The sequence below is a fragment of the Paroedura picta genome, chromosome 9, assembly GCF_049243985.1.
Source record: "Paroedura picta isolate Pp20150507F chromosome 9, Ppicta_v3.0, whole genome shotgun sequence".
Classification (NCBI taxonomy): Eukaryota; Metazoa; Chordata; class Lepidosauria; order Squamata; family Gekkonidae; genus Paroedura; species Paroedura picta.
Window position 1 is genome coordinate 27,174,063 of NC_135377.1, and position 14,915 is coordinate 27,188,977.

At 43.8% G+C, this 14,915-nt stretch overlaps 1 protein-coding gene across 3 annotated transcripts; it reads left to right on the plus strand.

Annotated features, from left to right (window-relative positions):
* The first annotated feature begins 1,852 nt into the window (after nt 1–1,852).
* IMPA1 (inositol monophosphatase 1) lies at nt 1,853–14,127 on the plus strand. Of its 3 annotated transcripts, XM_077352036.1 has the most exons (10): nt 1,854–2,055; nt 3,805–3,927; nt 5,691–5,771; nt 6,014–6,147; nt 8,247–8,351; nt 8,575–8,620; nt 8,735–8,843; nt 9,741–9,849; nt 11,191–11,342; nt 12,270–14,127. In XM_077352036.1, exons 3-10 carry the CDS (start codon nt 5,709–5,711, stop codon nt 12,386–12,388), a joined length of 837 nt encoding a protein of 278 aa, XP_077208151.1. In that variant the 5' UTR covers nt 1,854–2,055; nt 3,805–3,927; nt 5,691–5,708; the 3' UTR covers nt 12,389–14,127. The 3 variants fall into 3 exon arrangements, with proteins under 3 accessions (XP_077208152.1, XP_077208151.1, XP_077208150.1); XM_077352037.1 differs by lacking the exon at nt 3,805–3,927 and having other exon boundaries at nt 1,853–2,055; XM_077352035.1 differs by lacking the exon at nt 1,854–2,055 and having other exon boundaries at nt 2,724–3,927.
* The last annotated feature ends 788 nt before the right edge of the window (nt 14,128–14,915 follow it).

Genomic DNA, 14,915 nt, shown 5'->3' on the forward strand with positions numbered 1-14,915 from the left:
TTCCAGTTATGCATGGCCCAACTCCGAGATTTTGTGGCAGCCATTTTACACTTGTGCACAATGCCCAGCGTCACAATTCCAGAGGGGCCTGCTGGCTCAAAAAGAGCTGGGAAACCCTGATTTAAACAGATGCAAGTGGTGTGTTTAAATAAAATTGTGCAACGGTTTTTTTAAGATACGGTGATGAGATTGGCCCACTTTTGGAGGGACATCTGGGGGTACCTGGCAAATTGTACTTACGGCTGGGCAGAAGAGGGCAGGACCAGGAAGCGCGCCTCCAATGCCTGAACGGGGTGCAATTAACACCTGCACCAGTTGCCAGGAATTTGGGAGTGACATTTGATGCCTCCCTCTCTATGGAGGCTCAGGTCACCAATGTAGCTCGGACGGCATTTTTCCATCTTCGCCAAGCCCGGCTACTAGCGCCCTACCTGTCCTCGGAACACCTGGCCACAGTGATCCATGCAACGGTCACTTCCAGATTAGACTTCTGTAACTCGCTCTACGCGGGCCTTCCCTTGTCTTTGACTCGGAAGTTACAGCTGGTCCAAAATGCGGCTGCCAGGGTCCTCACTAGAACACCTTTGAGGGCCCACATTCAGCCGGTGCTTCGTCATCTGCACTGGTTACCAGTTTTGTTTCCGAATCAGATTCAAGGTATTGGTATTGACCTTTAAGGCTATACGCGGCCTGGGTCCCGTGTACCTGCGGGACCGCTTGGTTGCTTATGCCCCCCGCAGGGCACTCCGCTCTGCGGGTATGAATTTACTGGTTGTCCCGGGCCCACGGGATGCTCGCCTGGCCTCGACCCGGGCCAGGGCCTTTTCAGTCCTGGCCCCAACCTGGTGGAACGAGCTCCCAGAAGAGCTAAGGGCCCTGCAGGATCTACCAGCTTTCCGCAGGGCCTGTAAGACGGAGCTCTTCCGCCAGGCATATGGTTGAGGCCAGGGCAGCTCTCCCACTAATCCATCAGAGGATCCCCTCCAATATTGAGATCTCTAACACCGAGATCATGGTTAGATGTATTGTATTGGTGCCACCCTCTTCTGAACATTATTCTCTCCACCAGGCTGAACTAAGATCAGAATTGTGACCACCGCCGCTATATGTTATGTGATATGTTATATGTAACTTTTAATTGGGGTTTTTATGGGGATTTTATTGTGTTTTAACTATTTATGTTGTAAACCGCCCTGAGACCTATTGGGAGAAGGGCGGTCTAAAAATTAAATAATAATAATAATAATAATAATAATAATACGTTGAAATTAAAAAATATATATTACAATACTATTTTTGCATTCTATGCATTCTGTGAAACTTTTTGTTGTTCCATGTGGACCAAATATTTAATCAAGAACCCCCCCCCCCTCTGTCAACGGTGTCCCACTTTACCAATGTTATCATCTGGTCATCTTATTTTAAGACCAAAGTTTGAGTCCAGTAACACCTTTAAAATCAACCACGTTCAATCCCCCATGTAAGCTTTTGTGTGCATGCACACTTCCATCAGATGCCTTACACCTGGAATTAAAATGTGTTCTTCAAGGTGCTACCGGGCTCCAACTGTCCCATTGCTTCACACCAGCACAGCCATCCACTTCAACCAGTGTGGAGTCCTGGTGTCCTGCTTGATCATAAATTGCCGCGTTTCGCGCTCCCTGAAGGTCCCTGTGCTTTAGGGATTCCTCCCGCCCTGAGGTGGGAACGGAGCGGCTGCAGGCTTTGTATCTCAGTGCTTTACCCTTCACGGGCACCAGGGGGCGCGCCGAAACCAAAATAACACGAGCCACCCTCCGTCTTCGGTCGCCCCGTTTCTCCTCCCCGAGGCAGGCGCAGTAAGCGACCCATCGCCTGAGGCAAGGGAGGGGAGGGGGGAGAATGGACTGTTAGATCCTGCGCAGTAGTGATGTGGAGGCTGTCACGTGGTGCCAGGCTCTGAAGCCGGCTTTCCTAGTTCGGCGGCCGGAGAAGGGCAGCGGGGCCGTTTCGCCGAACCCTGTCCTTGGAGGTCCGAGGAAGTCACTCCCCTCCCCCCCCCCCCCCCGTCTCCTGGTAAGTCGCCGCTTTGGGAAGAGCTGCGCGTGCTGGCCGCCGGGAGGGGAGGGGGTTCTGAATGAGGAACTGGCCGCTTTGCAGAGGGAGGGGCGAAGGGAAGCCGACATGGCCACGCCTCCTGCTCGTGGGGGGGGGGGCGCCGCTGGGGCTCCCCCTTTGCTGGGCTGCGGTGCTTTTTGGGGCCGGCGCGGAGTTGCTCTTTCTGTTTCGGAACAGAATCCGCTTGGGGGCGAGGCCGCCTCCTCCACTTCGGCCAGACCCAGTTCTCTCAGAGCTCTTTCAGCCCCACCTACCTCACAGGGGGAGAGGAAGGGAAAGTGATTGTAAGCCACTCAGAGGCTTCGTTTGATTAGTGAAAAGCGGAGTGTAAAAAAACAGATCGTCTGAATCCTTGTCGACCGCAAGCCTGATCCGTATGTTGCAAGAAGAGCTTCTGAGCAACTCCTTCTTCCCGAGGACATCTCCTTGGAGAGGGTCACATCTCCAAGGGTTAGCTGGGGCTGAGGGGGCCTAGGCGAGGCCTGAACAGGGCCCTGCAGCAGAGGAGGGACAGCCCCGTGGTCCTCAGTCCATCAGGAGTGGCCTCGTTTTCTCTAGGGAACCTTCTTGAGACTCCTTACAAAGTAAAATATGCTAAAAACATAGAAGCACCGGAAACAATAGTAACAATAATAAGATTGTATAAACTGTGGTTCATCGTTGTTCCAGTTGAACTGCCTCTTAATATACAAGTTTCATTTTTAACATGCTTAGAGCCAGTATGTTGTCGTATCAGTAGGATCTGGGAGACCCAACTTCAAATCTGGCCTCTGCTGAGTGACCTTGTGGTAATCATACACTCTCAGTCCCTCATAGGGTTGTTGTGATGATAAAATGGAGGAAAAGAGAATGATGCTAGCTGCTGAAAGGGTGTCCTTTGAGGAGAAAGGCAGAGCAGAAAATACAGTAATGGTTCATGGGTCCAAAGGAATCTATAGTCATTCATTTCTAATAACCTCAAAAGCAACCTCTCTCTTTTTTGTGTGTTTTTGCCAGCCAAGGTTGTCTTGTCTTTCTCCGGGTTTGCTTAATGAACTTTACTTAGCTATCAGTTCGCATATGTCTGCAAGTGTGTGAACATGATTCATTCAGGCAGGTCCCATCCAGTTGCAGGAATCTGTAACATAGGCTTCATTATATTATACTTATATAGAAGATTTTCTCTGCATCTGCCCAGTATCATATAACATATGAGGAAAGGTGTAGTCCATACTTACAAAACGATTCACCTTTTGTTGTCCCCTTAATTTCAGCTTGACAATCTGGAGAAGCTGAAAAATGGCAGACCAATCTTGCCAGACACAGAAGCAGCTTTCTTTTTTAGAACTGGAGTCCTAGTGATACTTGGGTTGCCAGCTACTTAGGAGAGGAAAACAGCATGGTTTGCTCCCATGTCAACAGAAGTTTGGTATTCAGTGGACAAAGCTTTTCATGGCATGTAACTAGAAGTTATCACCTGATAATTGCTACTGTTGGAGGATTACAGGGACAGATGTAAAGGTGTAGCCTCTAAATGCATTCCTCCAAATAACTGTTTAAGGCTTGGTTGCACTCATTGATTTTCATATATGCAACAGGTGGTTGCAAAAGAAGATGAGAACAATAGAGATGTTGCTGGCATTAAACAGAAGGCAGCTATGTGTCACCATAGTCTTTCAGTGGAGGAGATATGCTGAGATATTCTAAATGACCAATATTAATTTCCAGAAGGAAGACAAGAACAGTCATCTAAATTCCTGAGAACCAAGCCTTGAAGAGAGCACTTTAAAATTCTTAGACATCATTAAATTAAGCAATCAGGTGGATTTTTCTGTTTTTTTCAGGAAGAAGGTAATTCTTCACTCATGGGTTTCCTCAGTTTCTTGTGTTATAATGTTGTATTTTCAACTTTCATTAACTGCAATGTCATATTATTGCTTGGGTTAATCATTTTCTCCTGCTTGTAATTGAAACCTGCTGCCATCTGATTTGCCTCTGAAAATTTTAGCTAATAGAGCCCTTATTTCTTAGCTCTTGAAATTGTCCAGTCTTACTCGCCAGTGCTGGTCTTGTTTAAAAACTTATGAAATAGGAATGAAGTCTTAAGTGTATAGTGAAGGCTAAGCTTTAAGTGGCCCAGGGGTGTAAAGCAATGCTGTAGCATGAATCTAATTCCAATGGGTACCTCCATTTTACTGATCAAAAATTCAGAGGTGGGAATACCCAGGGTGTGGATACCTCTTTCTGTAACTCCAGGATAATCCTCAGGTTTGTGCAAATATACAAAATGCTTTAAGAGTGGGTGCTTACTTATTCCCAAGGGAAAAATAACTCATGCATGTATCACAAAAATAAATCCCACAGTGAGAGATATTATGAAGTGTTTTTATTTTGCTTTTAAAGCAAAGAACCAACTGGGAGATAATCTAAGCAGTGGGCACGTTGGAAGGGAATCTTGTTATTGGGACTCCTGGCGGGGGGGGGGCTGGCAGCAGGGGGGGATAATGAATAGATGGTTTGGAGGATGGGATTTGAAGGTGCAGCGAAATAGGTAAGGGAGGAACCAGGCAATTAGTCAGGTTAGCAGGAAGGGAAGTACAGGCAGAAGAAGAGGGGAGGAAGGGATTTCTGGGGGCCACTTCCTTGTTATACTATGTTTCAAAATGAACAGTAATCTTACTGAAATATCTTTTCTTTGTAAAACTTGCATTTTGGTAAGTTACGTAATGAACCAAAACATCTCCTATTTCGAATCATGCTTACACTCATGTTTTAACATTCTCTGATTGGGTTTGAAGCTATACTTGGAGGCAAACCCTATTGAAGATTATGGAGTTTAACTTCAAATCCAGCAGGTTTAAAATCAGAGTGCTAGGTTGAAGCTCTAAGATGAGGACTGCTAAGGTGGGAGAGCACAATCAGAGGGTCCTGATCACTTAGGGAGGGATGCATAAATCTCGGTAAATCATGTAATTTGCTTTCATATAATGTTTGGGTTGGCCCTGGGTGGTATGAATGGGGACAGAGATCAAGGTACATGGTGGCTGTGAATAATTCTGCCTAGGCACACTCTCTGAGAGTTCCTTATGAGTAAATATGTTGAGGAGTATTATGCAGTTCATAAATTATACAGCTTATTTATTACATTCTGCCATTTTAGTGCTTCTGGGCAAAGACTGACTAACTGCATTTTACGCTTTTATATAGAAACATTTACTTGATTAAGTAAATTGGACGGTGTGGCTGTATGCTGTATCTGTTGGCCTCATATACCAGCCATATCGTAGTTTTCTCTGAAGACTTTAAGAATATTTGCAGCCTGACTCTCTGGCCAGCCACATTTATATACCCTGCTCAGTGTTACCTGGCCCAGGTGTGCATAAGAGCACCATCTTGAAACAGTTTTGAAACAGAGCATCTTAAGTAGACAATGGGAACCAAAAGTGTAGCTAAAGCACCAGTAAGACAAAATAGTGTTTTTTCTGGAATTAATGTTATTGATAATTTGCATATTTCAACAGAAGAAAGCAGAGTTTGTTAAAATTTTAATCACATAATCAGTATTTTATTGTATGTGTGATGTGATGTTTTTGCTTCTGCACATTGTTGCCTAGGTAAAAGTAGATTTTACAATGGCTGATCCTTGGCAAGAATGCATGGACTATGCCGTTACTTTAGCAAGAAAAGCTGGAAAGGTAAGGGAACTAAGTTTGAGTCCAGTGGCAACTTTTAAAACCACTACAGTTTAATTCTGGGTGTAAGCTTTCATGTGCATGCATACTTCTTTAGATGGAGAGGTAGAGGGTTATTTACTGTTCTGAAGGAAACGTTTGGTTGCCGCTGTCTTAGCAAAGTGCATTGTGTTGTTTATCTGCATTATTAAAGGCCATAATATCTGCTGCTTTCCAAAAAAGTCACATAGAGTATTTATTTACAGGTAATCTGTGAGGCACTGAAGGAGGAAATAGCTGTCATGGTTAAAAGCTCTCCTGCAGATCTAGTGACAGTCACTGATCAGAAAGTGGAAAACATGATTATTTCTTCAATAAAAGAAAAATATCCTTCTCACAGGTACTGAATATTTATGAACTCTAGTTTTATGATCAGTGAAAAGCATCTGAAAAGTGTGAATTATTGTGAAGGATGTTCAGGTTAACACAGTGAAAGCAACATCCTTAAAGTTGCACTCACTGAAAGTTCTAGTTTGCTCCTTGCAAACCATTTTCCTACAAATATATTCTAGAAATAATTGCCTGGGCTTATTTAGCAAAAGTCTGCATTGACTTTACCTGTTATTTCAGATGATTTGCTTCATTGCCCAGAAAGTTTTATATTTTGATTTTGTGGCCTTTCACTGTTGATTTTTTAAAAATTTATTTAGAATAAACATGTTTGCAGAGTCAGTGTTCATTTAACACTCACCATCAGTAAAAAATAGCAGTATGAGTAAAAAAGAGAGAAAGCGGCTCAAATAGCTACATGCAGCAGAGTAGAATCATAGCAGCTGACACTCAGATTCCCCAGTTTTCAAAAAGAAGGATCCCCTTGATTGGTTGTAGATGCAAATGCTTTGAATAACTGTAAATAAAAGTAATGGTTTCTAGTTACTGAACAGTATAATTTGGAACTGTAATGATGCGATGACTCAACATTTATTTGTTTTTTTGAAACGAGAGGATGTCTCTTTGCAGAAACAGCATGAAGGAAGCTGTATAGTTCTATAACAGGGGTAGTCAAACTGCGGCCCTCCAGATGTCCATGGACTACAATTCCCTGGAGCCCCCTGCCAGCGAATGCTAGGAACTCCTGGGAATTGTAGTCCATAGACATCTGGAGGGCCGCAGTTTGACTACCCCTACCTGTGATGATTATGAGAACAGGACAGGCTGCAGAGAGCCTGTGGAACAGAAAGCTTTTATGAGCAATTATATAAGGTCTTCACTGTATAAACTTTCTCTGTTTCTGGTCTAGCTCACCAGCAGGAAGCTGGCAGCCGAATGGCCATAGGAAGCACCTGTCACAGAAACTACCCCTGTTCTATAACATAGTTCTGAGGCATATATGTAGGGTACAAGATTGGAAATGGTTATGCTGAAAAAGAGCAAATCATGGCAAGCCTAGAATTAGCCAGATGAGGCACACCTCTGAGCAATCAAACACCCTAATCTATGAAATTGGCCTCTTGCTAGTCAACTGATCTATTTGACCCAGAGCTAAATTTTTAGTGCTGTTATCTTTTAGAGTAGAGCAGGGGTAGTCAAACTGCGGCCCTCCAGATGTCCATGGACTACAATTCCCAGGAGCCCCCTGCCAGCAAATGCATTTGCTGGCAGGGGGCTCCTGGGAATTGTAGTCCATGGACATCTGGAGGGCCGCAGTTTGACTACCCCTGGAGTAGAGGCTTGTCTGTATGTCTGGATTTACCTGGCATAAAAATCAAATGGTTATTCTTTGTTTTTATGTCTCTTGGAATAGAAAAATTGGCCATATATGCAGTATTTGGACAAAACCAGGATCAGTAGTTCAACTATAATTACATTCATATTGTCAGGACAATTCTGGTAATGGGGGGAAGGGGGTTCTACTAAGAGGACCCTGGGCAGGAGGATTAAAATCTGGGGTTTTTTTTAAAGCAAAGTGTTTGAATTATTGAAATTCTTTTACCATCTCTTGAACATCAACAACAATCTCTAAACCCAATGAATTAATATCATAAAATGAGGAACGTATAACTTGCTAAAACAATAATGCACTTTTGATCAGTAGGCTGACACAAATCAGGGTTTTTAACACGGGAGATAAGTAGAAAAACAAAAGAAACATATAGATATATACTTCAAAATGCAACCTGATATTGCACTTAGCTTTGTGTTTTGCTTCAACTTCTGAAGTTACTATGCAGTCTCCTTGAGAGCAAGGGGGGCTTGATTCACCAAGGAATTTTCAATGAACACCCTTCCCTTGCACATCAGATATGACTGCAACTTTTTTTGTTGCGGGGCAGACTGATGCAGACTGATCCAGGAGGCTTTTTGGTGGTCTTGACACTCCTGCCTTCAGGGATCTGGAGCTGACTTTACATTTTAGGGATCTGAGTAGCTCATGTAAAAAAGATTTGCATGTTATGCAATCTTGCAGCTAAACTTTAAAAAAAAATTTGTTCACTCTAGTTTTATTGGCGAAGAATCTGTTGCAGCTGGTGCAGGAAGTATTCTAACTGACAATCCCACCTGGATTATTGATCCTATTGATGGAACGACTAACTTTGTTCACAGGTATGCATCTACATCTCCCACAATATTGTCACCTATTTCCATATCTTATTTTACCAGTCAAAGCAAGAGGGCTGTGTTGTGGAATGATCTTGGGGTTGGGGGAAGGGCTTGTTCTTGATACAGAGACAATATTAGAGTTGCAAATTTCCATAATTTTTCCTTACAAATTCAAATATATAATTTTTATACTAAGTGCAATGTATTTATATCTTTGTTTTTTCAGGTTTCCCTTTGTAGCAGTTTCCATTGGCTTTGTAGTAAAGAAAAAGGTAATTAGTTGGGTTATTTTAGTAGAAAAGTTTCCATCCCAGCTTATCTCCAGAATATAGCTTTGTGTGTTTGTTTATTAAAAACACTAAAGCATTGCATTTTCCTGACGGCAGATGGAATTTGGAGTTGTGTTTAGCTGCGTGGAAGACAAGATGTACACTGCTAGGAAAGGGAAAGGTGCATTTTGTAACGGGCAAAAGATCCACGTATCACAACAACAAGGTGAGGCTTTTATTTTGTGTTTTGTTTTATAAAATGTGGAAGGAGTAACAGGCTAATAGATGTGAAAAGCCAAGTTTGGACAAAATATATTTCAGCTGATGGAATCTAGCTGGCAACCAAAGAACCAATGGCAGGAGTGTTTTTTTCTTCAACCTGTCTCTCAGAATTAACACAACACGGGGGTTGTCTAGTAGAATGAATTTTTGTGCATGCCATTACCATCCTATCCTGCCAATAGATTCCTGATTACATATTTTTCCCAACATATTCCTCTCTTCTTATGCTATGAAGGACTGCATCTTTTAAAAAGAAATGGGGTGGGGGGAGCATGTCCAATCAGTTACATGTTTGTAGCTTCTGCTCTAATAATTGATTCAGTTGGGAAAAAATCTATGCAGACTGTGTACAAGGCTAGCAACAAGGGCTGAGAGGCAAAAGTGGGTTCTCTGAGCTTGATCCTGAATAGGAAATAGCTTGTGTGAACAAAACATAGTGAGATCAAATTATCCTGCAGCCTCACTTGTCATTTTATTTGTGCCTGACTACAACCCAGCAGGAGACAATGGGGGGAAATGGGTAGAACCCTGTGGGACATAAATGATCCTGGATCTGTAAGTCTAACTGGTGCAGTAGGGCTGGTTCTTATTAAGACCCTGTTGGCTTCCTTTTCAGATCCTTGTTGAATGACAAGGGGGGTTGCAGCAGTATCATAGATAACAGCAGGACAAACCATATTTTTGGCATCTTTTGTGGTATTATGCACAGAATGGAATAATGTTTTGTTGGCACCTTTCTTAAAATGACTGATGGTACTTTTCTATTATTTATTGTGTTCTATATGAACAAAAATAAATTGAGTATACAGTAGATACCTTTATTTTTGCCATTTCCCCCCAGATATTACAAAAGCGCTCATAGTGTCTGAGCTGGGTTCCAACCGTGAACCAGAGGTTTTAAAAACTGTTCTTTCTAATATGCAAAGGCTTCTCAGCATTCCTATACATGGGTATGTCATCTTTTACAATTCTTTTTAAAAATCTCATTTGTACTTAGGGTTATACTTTCAATAGTGCCCTCTTAAGCAGCATCACACCCTTCTAAGCCCATTGAACTTAAGGAGTGTAACTCTGTTTAGAATTACGCAACAAGTTGCTTCTTAACCAATAGGTGTGGCCCAGGGCATAAAAGAATGCCTCCCCCCAATATGCTCAGGAACCCAAAGGCAAATCTTTCCAGCTTTGGTATGCTGCTTGCTTGGGCTGGAACAGGAGCAGTAGCATTGTAGGGGACTTGTTCTCCTTTTGTAAGCTGCTTTCAATATTGGTTTGTTTGAGAGAGTGGGATAGAAATACTTAATTGAAAATAAAAACCACGTGTCTCCTGTCTTCAAGGTATTGGGGGGATATTATACAAGAGCAATAAATAGAAGTATTTAGGATAGGAGACAAATGTGAATCAGCAGAAGGGGGCATTGCTGTAGGGATTTCGACTTCTTTTGAATGAACTCCTTCTTTCCTTGCAATGCTCTGGACCATAGGTTGCTTGTTGACAGCACCATTAGACACATATCTTACAGTGGTCTGTTTTGAGCATGGCAGACGTAGTTCTAAAAATAGAATTTAAGATTGGAAAGCATAAAATATGAATATAACGACAATACAAAGGCGAATGAATGATTTGATCACTGTGGTTGTGACTGTGATCAATAACATGCTGATAATGGGTTGGAATAAAATGTCTATTGCCGCTGGTATAGGCCACTTCTGCTGAGAGGAGAGGGGCTTTGTTTTTTGTTTTTGTTTTTTGTTGTTGTTGTTTTGCCAAGTTCTACTACAGCAGTGGTCCCCAACCTGCGGGCCACGGCCCGGCGCCGGGCCGCGGCTCCCTCTCCCCGCCCCCCCCCCCCCGCAGTAAAAAACTTCCCAGGCCGCAATCTTGCGGCCCGGGAAGCTTCTTACTGCGGGGAGAGGGAATCAGGGCCGCGCCCGTGCAGGCCGCGCCCACGAGGCCCGATCCGCGGGCGCGGCTCGAAGCGTGGGCGTGGCCCGAAGCGTGGGCGTGGCCCGAAGCGTGGGCGTGGCCCGCGCGGGCGCGGCCCGATGCCCTGCCGGTCCCCAGCCTAATAAAGGTTGGGGACCACTGTACTACAGAACCCCAGTTCACCCTTGTCCCCAGAAGAAGCATTCCATGGGACCTTGGAGAGAGGGCTCTTGTTCCATTGGCAGAGGTTGGCTGAAAGTACTTCAGATCATTTTCCACATTGGTATTCCAGATGACTTCCTCAGGCATAATAATGCACAACCTTTTTTTTTTTTTTTTTTTTAGTAATGCATGTTCCCTGTTTTAGGATTAGAGCAGTCGGGACAGCAGCTATAAATATGTGTTTGGTGGCAACAGGAGGAGCAGATGCCTATTATGAGATGGGGATTCATTGCTGGGATATGGCAGGAGCTGGAATCATCATTACAGAAGCTGGTGGAGTCCTGCTTGATGTCTCAGGTAAAGCACAAGAAACATGTGGGACACTGGCATATCTCCTACAGATAGTTAGCGAACAAAATGTTGGATGCTATGCTTTGTTTAATTGTTTAACACATTATAAATACTTCGAACCCCAACCCCACACTATTCCCCAGCATCCCTTCCCCTGCAAGATTTTGGTGAGCACAAAATGCTGTTTGGGGAAACGTAACTGGGAAAGTTCTGTAGGTGCTGCTGTGTTTCCAGTGTTTAAGATCAAACTCAAAGAATGCAACAACTCTTTGACTATCAGGAGACATGTATGCATTTAACTGTGTCTTGGTACCATTCAGTGGGGTGTGGGCAAATCTAATTTGTGTAGGTGCTCCAGATTTGTAGTGGTTGTATGTGGAATGTTTGCCCTCCTGTGCCAGCGTACACATTCAGCCTTTCATGCTGAAAGTTGATGCTCATCCAACTCTTTCAGAGTCATTCAGAGATTCAGAGCTTCTAAAAAGTTCTTTGAGCTGATGCACACTGCCTCCCTTTAAAGGACAGACTTATCTTCAATGGCTGTGTGTCTCTTATCGGTGACCTCTGCAGATTACAGGGCTTCAGGTTGTAAAAGTTGCCTTGAACAGAATTACTTGAAGACTACTACCAAAGTGCAGAGCTGCCTTGCATTTCCTCATTGTGGGTTGGATCCTCTGGGTCCGTTCCATTAGTGGTGGTGCTTTCCAGTTCAATGTCCATTTATCTCTCACTGAAACTCCAGGTGGATTGATACCATTAAAACAATGCAAGAACAGTATGAAAACTGCAGTATGCAGCTGGATTACAGAATTAGAGCACAGTGAACTAAAACAGAATAATATATGGAATACAACCATGTACTTACTGCCAACAGTGTAACAGAGCTTTAGTTGGATTTGGTGCCACAAATAATGTGTCTCTCTTCTCATGTAGGTGGACCATTTGATTTGATGTCAAGAAGAATAATTGCAGCAAACAGCCAAGTTCTAGCCGAGAGGATAGCCAAAGAACTTCAGATTATCCCTTGGGAAAGGGATGATGCGGCAAATTAAATGTCATCCTTTCACCTTACTTGTGACAGACAGTTGGTCTACATTCATAAAAATAGCTTTCCTTGCCAAGGACACAGTTCTGCACTTGAGTAGAATAGTAAGCAAGTATAAGTTTGGTCTGAAGATTTCGAAGTCTGATACTTGAATTCCCCCTCTCCTCTTCCCCCCACCCTCCAGATGCCACATGCATTCTGGATTTTTAACCATTGTCCATTTTAGAAAGCATTTTAAAATATCACTAATTGTGATGCTGGCAGGAAACTGGATGGATTCAGTGTCCTGCAATTTGGGCATTAGATGTATAGTACGTGTACAGACACTTTATCAGAAGCTCCCTCCACCTCAATTTATTTCTGATATGAAAAAACGGGACAAATAGAAGGGGTGCGTCTTTGCTGCTGTTGTTCCAGAATTTGATCACCCTTCCTGCAAGGTGAATAGGCAGCTTATGCATCCTGCAGGTCTGTTCTGCTAATGGTTGTGCTTTCCTCTTGTGCAAGGAGGCTTATGTTGACAGAAGGCTCCTTGTGCAGAGGGATCCAATGAGGAATTTCTTAGATCTCCAGGGTTTCTATATGGACCACATTAGGATTTCTACCCACATAATTCCTCACCTTTTACTGCAGCATGCTGCTTTAGGGGGTGCTCCACCGCCAAGGAGCAGGGAGAGAGCTCACTCTCTGTGAGTAGAAATCCTTCTTTCCACAAAATCATTTTGGTTGATCCAACTTGTTGTGGACCCATTTGGGACTACAGCTCTGAAGTGAGCTTGGGTCATGAAGGACTGCTGCGTTGTGTTTACAGTGCCACAACAGTTGGCTGTTTGTTTGTTTTCTAGATAGTTACTGTACATGAGTATCTTATTTGGTGTAAAATAATTATTTATGCCATTAAATCATACATTGGATGGTTGACTGAAGAGCATTTTGCACTTTTAGTAAAATTGAGTTCAATCATTTATATTTAGATTGGTGTGACTGGATCTTTGCCATCAGAATGTTTTTAGTGTGCCACCTGCAGCCGTATCTTTATCACAAAACAGTGTGCATTACTATGCTTCCTCCGAGGACTGTAATCATTTTTTATGTGCAGACAGGCAATCTGTTAACAAAACTGGTGTGTTTGTAATATTACAAAAATATTCTGCACCTTTGTGTACTAGTCTGCTGGACTCCATTACATTTCAGCCAAAGTTATGCCATCACTGCAAACCTACATTCTTCTTTACAGGTTGTAATAATGGGTTGTTGGATTAAATGCAACCAGTAAGGTTAATCTTTAAAACTAATTTCTTTACATTTACATGGACGTGTAAATCAATCACCATAAAGTTAAACTGTTCGTAGCTCAATGCTGAGCAATTGTGGAAGCCCAGTGGTTCCGTTCTGTGAGCCTCTGTGATGAAGGTAGGCATCCCACGGGTCGGGGGTGTAGGAGCTTTAGCACCACAGCCAGGAGACAGCTGCATGAAGTGCCAAAAGCCATGGATCCTATTCTAAATATTAATCACATTTTCTCTAGACGTTGCTTGTGCCTCACCAGCCTTCAGGATTTTACTTTTTCCAAAGTGACAGAGCAATTCCTAAGTATATTCAGACAAATAGATGACTTCTGGGTTCCTGTATGAAGCTGTAGGTTATGGGGGGGGGGATCCATTGTGAGACAGATTTGTTTTGTAAAAACTCTTCTGAAATGTTCTAAGTGTACACTTAAAATAAAGATTACCTTCAGACTATTGACTTTGGAAAAGCATGAATGTTTTTTGTTAGTCAAACAGTATGTATGTAGCACATCAAAAACAAAAGTTATCCATCAATGACTATCAAGCACTTAGTCACTTAAAAAAAAAGAAGCAAATACACCATAAATGCAGTGGTTTTATGAGAATCAGTAGAGACAGCTAGTGTGGTATAGTGGTAAGAGTGTGAGATTAGGATCTAATCGCCATTGTTTTATCCCTTAATGGGTGATCTAGACCCATCACTGTTGTGTAGCCAAATCCCCATCGCTGTTGTAAGGAAGGGGGGGAACATGGACACCACTCTGGCCTGAATTATTGCATAACTCTGAACAAGAGTGAAAGAAGGATATGCTGTCAACAGTGAAAACTGTATATGCAGTGCTAGCCATCTACCATCCGCTTTCCCTCTAACACAGTGGTCCCCAACCTTTATTAGGCTGGGGACCGGCAGGGCATCGGGCCCCGCCCGCGGGGACCGCGCCCGCGCGGGCCACGCCCACACTTCTGGCCGCGCCCGCGGATCGGGCCGCACCCGCGAGCCACGCCCGCGGATTGAGCCACGCCCGCGGATCTGCACGGGCGCAGCCCGGCCCTGATTCCCTCTTCCCGCCCTCCCGCAGTAAGTAGCTTCCTGGGCCGCAAGCTTGCGGCCTGGGAAGTTTTTTACTGCGGGGGGGCGGGGAGAGGGAGCTGCGGCCCGGCGCCATGGCCTTCGCGGCCCGGCGCCGGGCCGCGGCCCGCAGGTTGGGGACCACTGCTCTAACAGACAAAGGAGTTATTGTGTCC